Source organism: Marmota marmota, unplaced genomic scaffold (assembly GCF_001458135.2).
Source record: "Marmota marmota marmota unplaced genomic scaffold, marMar, whole genome shotgun sequence".
Classification (NCBI taxonomy): domain Eukaryota; kingdom Metazoa; phylum Chordata; class Mammalia; order Rodentia; family Sciuridae; genus Marmota; species Marmota marmota.
The window spans coordinates 12,019,218-12,028,748 of record NW_026000026.1 but is presented as its reverse complement, the minus strand read 5'-3'; the positions used below and the strand labels follow the sequence as shown (position 1 = coordinate 12,028,748).

Sequence of the window (9,531 nt, the reverse complement as noted above, 5' to 3'; positions counted from 1 at the left end):
ATCTCACCCTCTTGACTGTTGGATAGTCTGTAGTTCCTGGTGTCCTCTATCCATCAACCAAAGATAGGGTGACAGCAATGAAGGAAAGGTGGAAGTGTTTAACTTGGACCCAGTAGAGAAATGTTGCTTTCATGGCTGAATCAAGGCAAGAGACTAGATTTCAGATATGTCAATGTGGCAGCACAAAGAAACTTCCACATCTAAGTGACAAAGTATTAGGCTTCAAAACAGAGGTGAGCCCCTTAAGGCAAGCCACTCTGAGACCAGAGTAGTAACACTTCATGTACAATCCAGCCCCGTCTGTCTCAGTGCTATGCGATGGCAGTGATGCTAGCTAAGAATGCTCAGGATGTTTCCACAGATAGTCCCACACAAGCACCGTAGCTCACTGTGGCAGCACGCTGGCACCCTGGTCAATGCTGTTTGTGATCAACAGTCATGGTTTACCAGAAAACAAAATCTTCAGAAACTTTATTTCACAGAATTGAAGCGTTTCACTATGTCAGATTAAAAAATCAGGCAAACAGCTTGCATTTTTAAAATAGATCAGTTTCATTCCTTTTGTTCCATTAAAAACAATGTAAATACAAGCAGTCAGTACATCTTGCTGGTGATTGCTTGGTTTCCCTGATCCTTTGACCTTGTTCTCTCTTTTTTTTTTTTGTCTTGGCCACAGGAGTAGAATGGGATTGGGGGTGAGGAAGTGATATGGCTATTTGTTATGATTTGTATTATTGCTTGTTTTTTCCATTTCCATTACTGGCAGATTTAAACCCTTAGTCCTGTAAGGCTTTTGACTAGTGTTTTTTTTTTTTTTTTGGCAGTACTGGGGATTGAACCCAGGAGTGCTCTATTTGAGCTGCACACCCAGGCCTTTTTTAAATTGTGAGACAGGGTCTCACTAAGTTGCCAAGGCTTGCCTTGAGCTTTCGATTTTCTGCCTCACTCTCTCAAGTAGCAGGGATGATAGTGTATCACCTCAAGCTGCAAGGTCAGCTTTTTGCATAGGCATTGCTAGGTATCTGGGAGACTGGTACATATGGGGGTTAGGAGCCCAAGGCTGACAGATCACTGTTTAATGGCTGTCTAGACCATAAGAGAAATTAGCACTGGTGTCGGGCATCTTGCTCAGTTGTGGAGATATCCTTTGGAATTAGGTTCCACTTTTAAATTAGTGCTTTTGGAAGTGGACTAACAATTTTAAAGTGGGAAAAATATATAGTTCCACTATAAAGTGATATTGCAAATGGATGTCTGTCCCATAGAAATTCTTTTAAATATTAACAGATACTGATTGGCCTGGGCAACTATGGGTTAACTAGGAAAGTGTCAACAGCCAGACTCAGTAAAACCAATGTAGTCACTTAATAGTTCCTTTAGTCTTAAAAAAAAGGAATGGTGAGTCAGAAAGATAAATGCAACCTTCAAACATGCAGCAGAGTAACTGTTAAAACCGGGTTCCCAGAGTGTGGAGCAAGACCCTGTATCAGAGCACAGAGCACAGCCCCCAGGAAAGAAATTGATGCTGAATCCCACAGAGGGGGAAGCCTCAGTTATTTCTAATTCTGGTCTAATCTTCCTGACTCTTGCCCTTGGCTGGATGAAACTGGCTTGGTGGACTAATTTACACCTGCTGCCTCCACTCCCTGGTTTGTGTTACTTCACGGTTGCCTTCTTACAAGTTTTCTTTTTATTTTGGTACTGGGGTTTGAACTTGGGGGGTGCTTTTATTACATCCTTAGAGCTTTTTATTTTTGAGACAGGGTCTCACTAATTAGGTTGCTGAGGGTCTTCCTAAGTTGCTCAGGCTGCCCTTGAACTTGAAATTCTCCTGTCTGAGACTCCTGAGTCATTGGGATTATAGGTGTGTACCACTACACCTGGCTAAGTGCTACTAGTTTTTTAAAGGAAGTGTTATAAATCTTTCAGGTATATAATTTTAGCTTAAAAAAGTAATTAGTGTAAACATTGTGACTTCTGGAATATCTGAAGTTTGAGACAGAGTTAAGCAAAGATTGTCTCAGCTTTTCATATGTGCCAAATTCCTCTGTGAATATGGGCACTGGAAGCCAAGTGATGCTCTAGGCCAAGGTTCCCATGTTTTACCTGAACAGAGAAATGATCTTGACTTCAGAAAAGCCATTGGAGATGGGCCCCATGTTCAGATTTGAAAGTGTTTTGGGACCAGTGAAACAGCAGAAATGCTTTCTTTTCCCAAAAGTGTAATGCGGGTCATGGGGCTGGTGCTAATTTAGATTGTGGAATTAGCACACATTGTTAAGTTCTGCTTTATTAACTGTGCAGCACAAGCAGCTGTTTTGCAGAACATTGCAGGTTAAACTACAGGCCGTTAATGGTAACTCAAGAGGAGGGGAAATTTTTAAAACCAGCTAAATCAATCATTGCTTTTTAAGAACTTGAGCAAAGGTTAGCCCCCTGAGTTTTTTGCAGTTACACCCTTACCAGTGGTTTTCTAGAGGGAATGATCTATAGGTGTTTGTGGTGTTGAGATGCTAGCTCACTTATGATGTCTTGCTGACAGATATGTACAGAGCCCTCTGATGAGTAGCATTAACAAACTAAAAAGCAAAAAAAATTATTCAAAAACCTGCTTTTGGCTGGCAAAGGTAAAATTAACCCATGAGAACATAACAACCAGGCCTTTCCTACCACCCCCGCCCAAACCTACAATATTAAAAACCAATCCAAATAAGGTAATTTAAAAGAAACAGGGTTTCAGTGCTGAGGACCAAGGTGCCCATCAAGGTTTTGCATCTGGAGGTTTGAAAAGTCCTACTTTACGAAAATATCTGACAAGGAAGGGCACAGTGACTACCGTGATGCTGATCCTCACTGGTGCAAACAGCTTGTGGATTGCGTAGGCCACCACAAACGTGCTGGTGCTGGTTGCCACACTGGACGGTACCAGTGACTCTTGAAATCCGAGTTTGAGCAAGATCGAAGACATGTCTACACCACTGGAGGGGAGGCAAAACAAAACACAAGTATAGCAAGGGTTTAAGTTAATAAATTTGTTTGGCTGTAAAATTTATCACATTTTTAAAGATCCTATAAAAGTAGCTGGAGGAATAAAAAGGTCTTAGGAATCAAGTTCTCATTCATATAGGATCTTACATGACATTAAAACATATACCTATTACCATCAGAAACCTTACCTGGAGACCACCATGTAAAACAGCCCCACGGAGATGAGTGAGATCCCAATGTGCAGAGATATGCCGATTATACCGTATTCTTGAAAGACCTTTTTCAGCTGCTGTGACTTGCTTTGCTTTCCTTCTATGCCACCTGTGTTGCTGCCTGTTGTCTCAGTGGCTCTGTTGGGGTCCTGTGCATACATACACCAAAGAAGGGAGACTAGGTTGGTGGTCATCACTGGCTTGTATACTCACTTCTTCACCCGCTAAAATGTCAGTTATTCTCTTCAGTGAGCTAAGACTAAGTTTCACTTAGTCTCTGTGCAACCAAAGGTTACCTTCTAGGTATGGCAGACAGAATGATGGACCTAAAGATGTCCAAATCTCAATCCCCAGCACCCATGAACCTGTCTCTTTACACGGCAAAAGAATTTTGTAGGTGTATTAAAAATCTTGAAATGGAGAGAGAATCCTGGATTATCTAGGTGGACCCAATGTCATTACAGGGTCCTTGTAAGGGTTGGTAGGAGAGTCAGTGCCAGAGAGGGAGAGGGGATGGCAGGTGGGAACTGGAGAAGCTATGCTGCTGGCTCATGGAGGCCAGGGCCACAGCCAAGGAACTAGGCAGCCTCTAGAAGCTGCAGGAGGCGGTAAATGGATTCTCTCCTGGAGCCTCCCAAAGGGACTAGCCTTGCTGACCCCTTGACTTTAGCCAGTGAGACCCATGTTAGATTTGACCTCTAGCAGTGATCGCATGTGTCTGTTACAGCAGCAAGAGTGACTCCTGTACTTCAGGACTTATTTACTTGGGGGACATCAGTGATACTCCTTTAGGTACTTTCTCTGAGCCAGGTGGTCCTCTGCTGCACTGCACCATATCCATCTGGTTTCCTTTCATCCTCCTGGCAGCCTGCTGAGGTAGACACTACTGTTTTTCCCACCTTACAGAGGAACAGCACAGTCACTGGTCCAAAGTCATTAAGATCAGAGCCTAGGTCACCTGATGGTCATGTTGGGCACATGACCACCATGCTGTACACTACTGAAAAAGAACAGTGGGGCAAAAGCTATGGCTTAATTACTCCAGGACCAAGACTCACACCTCAGATCTGAAACAGGGAGGGTCCAAATTCTTGGACAATTGACTAGGATGTGTACAGAAGTCTGTATGAATGAATGTAGCATCTGTTAATACTTATGGATCACCTACCAGGCCTGGAGAAACAAAAACCAACCCATTCAACAACAACAACAAAAAAAACACAACAGAGAAACAAACCATGCCTGTGTTGGAAAACGCAAACCTCAATAAGAGAGCACTTTTAACCAAGATTCATCAGTAGTCCCTAGAGCTGGTCCAGGCAGGTGGCGAGCACAGCCTGTGAGCTTGCTCTGCTTAGAGAGCCTGCAGCTGCACTATTCCCCTGTTTTAGAGCATGCCACAGCTGAGCACACTGCAAGGCAAGGGGAAGGAGCATGCCAGCCACAGTGCCCAGGAGATGGGGTCAGGCTCTCAGATGGCAAAGAGGCATGGACATGATATGGGCCTGACAAAAAGTCTCCAAACCCGCTCCCTGTGCCTGCACAGCCCTGGCAGCCAATGCTTGAGCAGGGCCTCTCGCTGATCATGTCTGGGGTGAGGCTCCAGATGCTGTTTCTCTCAAAGGCTTCTGTCTGTGGACACTGCAGACTAATGAGGATCTAGGGAGTTTTCTAGGCGGTGTGAACAGCCTTTGGTATTACAAAGGTAGGGTGAGGCTTGGTACTGGGCTTTGTAATTCTAAGGGGATCAGTCTGGCACACTCCCCTGACTGATCTTCTCTCCTGCTCACCCCAGGACAGAAGGGGAGGGTCCCACTGCTTTTCCATTTCACATATTTTAGGTGGAAATGAAAATGTCATCTCCTCCAAGAGGTCCTCCATTGCCACCTTCAGATCTTTATCAAATATCACCCTCTTTGAAACTAACAGGAAACTGTTAATCCTGTTGGAATGTCTCATTCCTATCATTCATTGTCTTGCAATGTAGCTGGAAGTTTGGCTGCCTTTTGATTTTTCTTTTATGACCAGAAGGCCTTTTGCCAAACTAGAGGGTATAAACAAAAGGGCCCTCCACAGAGACACTATGCTCAGTCTGGTGAAAGGACAGACTGGCACATAATTGAGTTTCATTGGGCCAAGTGTCAAGGATGGGAATTGAAAGGGGCTTTCAGCCACCATCGGTTTAATAGCAGGTTTAGCCCTGGAAGGGCCTGTGGCTTGCCATCCTATCAGCTCTGGCAGCTGTCCCATCACCACAAGTGGCAGTAGGGCTTGTTTATCAGAACAAGTCGACCTCTCTCGACAACCATTGTGACTGGGGGTGCAGGGCTGGTCAGAGACCTTAAGGACAGGGGGAAGCGACATGTGCTAACCAAGCAAATGGAGGCTGGTAACCACTTTCCTTCCTTCTCTTCAGAGGTGGAAAGTTCTGGAAAATTGTCTTCCTTTAGGAATGTTCCTTTTTTTGCAGGACATGGAGGGCACTGTGCATTATTTTTCCTTGCCCTCATGAGGGTCCATACTCATAGTGCTTTCATATCCACATATATATGATGCTCCCTTCCCTGCCCCAATAATATTAAAGAACAAAATTTGTATTAGAGAAGGGGCAAGAAGGTTGGAAGAATGAACCTAGGACCCTGCCTACAAGTTGACATCGTATTTTGGACTGACACTTATTTTTATTCATTGGCTAAATTGTAATGACACTATATTGCATTTACTTTGTACCAGGCACTGTTCTGAGTACTTTGGAAATATGGATTCATATAATCCTTATCACACGTCTGTGAGATAGGCATTCCTGGCACCCCTACTAAACAGAAGAGAATCCTGAGTGCCCAGAGAGGCTGCATAACTTACCAAGGATCACACAGAGATGAACTGTCCAAGCTGGGACTCAAACCTAAAGTCTGGTTCCAAGGCCTTTACAACTGTACTGTGTTCCTTGCATATTCATGAGCATCTTCTCAGTGCCAGGCACTGTTCCAAGTACAGGGGACACAGCAAAAAACAAAACCCACCAGGAGCCTATGGTCCAGCAGGAGGAGAGGGATAACAAACAAAAGTGAAATACCAGGGCTGGCAGAGGTGACAAGTGCTATGGAGGAGCACCTGGCAGGATTCCTGGTAGGAAAGCTGCAAGTTACAATGAGGGAGGCCAGAGCTACAGAGGAGAGGACAGGCTCAGAGGGCGAGTCATCTGCCTAGGCATCCTGTCCCCTCCCTAAGGGGTCAGTGGCCTATTCCTGCAGGCTTTACATGAGTGTGGATCATATTAACTGGAAAAGGCTAGTTTCTTCTGTGCTTTACTGCTCCCTTTAACAGAGCTCCTAACTATAGGCAGAGGTGGGCATGTCTCTCAGGCACTTAATGAAATGCCTAATATATTTTGAGACCCCAGCTGGGCTTAGCCTTCTTGCTTCCAATGCATGCAGCTAGAAGCAGCGGAGGAGGGGTTGGCTGGGCTCCATCCAAAGCCAGACCCTCTTTCTCACCTGCTCCAGGCCATCCTGGACAAGGGTCTTCTCAAGGAGATCAATATCTTTTTGTCTTAAACTACAGTTTGGTTCTGATCCTGCCTTGATTTCACCCATCTATTAGAGAGCTGGACAACCAAGGGCAGATCATAGGCCCCTGGGGAGATATATATATATATATTTATTTACTGTGATTTTAACAATTGCTAATGTTAATCTAGGAGACACCAGATGCCAGGAATGAACGTTATCTCATTTTACATTCACACGCTATGAAGTGTGAACTATTAACATCCCATTTTACTGGTGATGAAACAGAAAAGTGAAAGCATTTAATCGAGGCCACATTCAGTGCTCCTGTGTGAACACAACCCTATCAGGAGAGGGCTTGGGCTGGGGATGAGGATGATGGAGCTGACAGAACAGACAAGCAAAGGCCATTCCAGATGATGAATGCAGAGAAGACTGGCCCCACAGGTTAAGGGGCAGCCAGTGGAGGCCCCTGAGGCATCACCGGTGGTCAGGGAAGGATTCCTGAAGGAAGGGATGCCTGGGTTGAGCGATGAAGAATCAACAGGAGGGCTGGGGTTGTGGCTCAGTGGTAGAGCACTTGCCTAGCATACATGAGGCATATATTCAGCACTGCATATAAATAAATGAATAAAATAAAGGCCCAGCAACAACTAAAAAAGATAAGTAAGTAATAATAAAGAATCAATAGGAGGCAGCCTGGTGTATGCGGTGGATCCCAAAGACTGTGCTAAGGATTTAGAGGCAAGGCCCTTATGCCATGCACCAGGCAGGAGAGGAGCGGGCAGGGGAGGATGTTTCTCCACCTGGAGGACAGGCTTAGAAAGAGCATACGCCAAACAAATCCCACTGCTACTTACTAGAAAACTATGGAAAGTTAGGAAGGGCTGGCCCAGTGCGAGGCACCCTGCTCAGGCAGGCCTGCATTAGCCCATGGAATTTCCCCCAGACTCTTGTCTGGAAAGCGCTAATTTCAGCCCTTGACAGGTCAGCAATGCTGGGTCAGGCATACAACCCAGAGTGCAGAGTTAGAGGCACCCTGATGAAGGACTGGGGCTCTGGGTCCTGACTTGCTATTCCTGTATCTCCAAACTTCACTACTACTTTATTAGAGACCCACTGTAAGAAAAAGAAAATAATAAATAAATAAAGGAAAGCTGTTCTGAATGGAAACTAGTTTTCATTCAGCATCATGCAAGGCAACCAGAATAAGACACAGTTCCACACCATGGATTTTCTGCCTGAAGAAGATTGCTCTCCTAGTTAGATAAAAAGGGCGGAGCAGCAAGCTAAGGAGGTGTTAGATAAGGCAGCACCCAGAGGAACTTTCTTCTTGGCCAATGCTCCAGCGTGGAGGCCTGAACGGACTTCAAAGGGGCAACACCTAAGGCCCATCAGGAAGTTCACAATAAGTCTAGGCCCCCTAAGATTCTCTTGTTACACCACTGTCCTGGTTGAACGCTTTGGACACTGGATCTCTGCTGGGGATTGTGTGACCTTGGGCAGGCCACCAATACCTCTCTGAGCCTCAGTTTCGCCTACTGTCTATTGGGAAGAGCCATTTCTTGGTTTATAGGGATGTGGGGACTCAGGGACCCCTGAGGTGATCGGTTTTGGGGAGCTGCAAGTGCGAATTATCCTTGCAGCGGAAGTGGCCTGCCCCTGGCACAACGCTTCTAACAGCAGGGGATCGGAGGTCAGGATGAGGTGGGAAGCTTACCTGGTGGACACGGCAGTCCCCACCAGCGGTGCGCAGCAGCCGGGCGTCTGGCCCAGGCCTTAACAGGGCCAAGGCCAGGGGCGGCGGGGGACAGCGGGTGGTGGCGCCCAGGAGCCGGGTGGCACGAAGCCGGACCCGGGCACCCATCCTGCCCGCCGGGAGCAGCAGTGCCAACAGCGCAGCCATGGTGCGCGGTTAGGCGCGGGTGCCGACTCTACGGACCAGAGAGGAAGCAGATGGCCGGAGCGAGGAGGGCGGGGCCGGGGCCGCGTGCCCTTCCCGGTCCCGCCCCAAGTGCTGGGGTCGGGCTCCGGATGGGCGGGGCTGGAGACGGGTGCTCTTCCTTCCTGGCTCCACCCACTCGTCCCGCCCTCTGGAAAAGTGGCCCGAGTTTACCGGCTGCAGGCGCGCGCGCCTTCCGGGTCCCGCCAGCGCAGCGCCTCTGGGCGGGGCTTCAAGCGCGCGCCTGCCCCTGCCCGTCAACCCCGCCCCTCGGGAGCGAGTCTCCGCAGGTCTTGGCCGGAAGCTTGGTTTCTCAACTGCAGTAGGATTGAAGGGTGGGCCTAGGGCTGCGGCCTGCCAGAGCTTTCATGCCAAGTGGAAAGTCCAGGCGCAAAGTCGCACGTTATTGATTCCATTTCTGTGAAATTCCCAGAACAGGCAAAACTTCAGAGACCTAAACAGATCAGTGGGCACCTGAGGCTGGAAGTGCGAGATGGGACTGACTGCGCAGGAGCGGATGGGACTTTTGGGGCAGGGAAGATCAGCTGAATAAGTAAAACTCGTGCCATTGGGCACTTAATACGGGCCAATCTCACATATGCAAATTTATCTCAAAGGAACAGTTTAATAAGTCTACGTGTTAGCTGCATTCCAACTTAACTAACCTCTTACAATTACGGAAATCAATTTGGATGTGTGTGCATTCTTCTATGTTTATCTGTTTGTAAGGTGGAGTTACAGCCCCACCAGTTAGAGGGTTTTGGGGTGGTCCCAAAGCAGTTGGGTGGGAGTGCTTCTGCTTAAGTGTAGGTGGTGAGAGTTTAAGAGAGCAGGTGCTCAAACTGGTCCTAGGAGTCCAACTGTGCGGTTCTGGGAGTAG

The 9,531-nt window shown here is 47.1% G+C and overlaps 1 protein-coding gene across 1 annotated transcript; it reads right to left on the bottom strand.

Moving 5' to 3' along the window:
* Positions 1–442: 442 nt before the first annotated feature.
* Positions 443–8,764, bottom strand: Fam210b (family with sequence similarity 210 member B). The gene is made up of 3 exons (XM_015479811.2): positions 8,430–8,764; positions 3,177–3,349; positions 443–2,978 (listed from the first exon to the last, which is right to left on the bottom strand). Exons 1-3 carry the CDS (start codon positions 8,613–8,615, stop codon positions 2,762–2,764), a joined length of 576 nt encoding a protein of 191 aa, XP_015335297.1. The 5' UTR covers positions 8,616–8,764; the 3' UTR covers positions 443–2,761.
* Between the last annotated feature and the right edge of the window lie 767 nt (positions 8,765–9,531).

Bases quoted from the DNA above. Each gene is read 5' to 3' on its own strand.
- Fam210b (XM_015479811.2), bottom strand. From the start codon at position 8,615: ATGGCTGCGCTGTTGGCACTGCTGCTCCCGGCGGGCAGGATGGGTGCC. The intron at 3,350-8,429 runs GTAAGCTTCCCA...ATGTATGCACAG, and splicing joins GGGACTGCCGTGTCCACCAG to GACCCCAACAGAGCCACTGA. The intron at 2,979-3,176 runs GTAAGGTTTCTG...CCTCCCCTCCAG, and splicing joins TTTTACATGGTGGTCTCCAG to TGGTGTAGACATGTCTTCGA.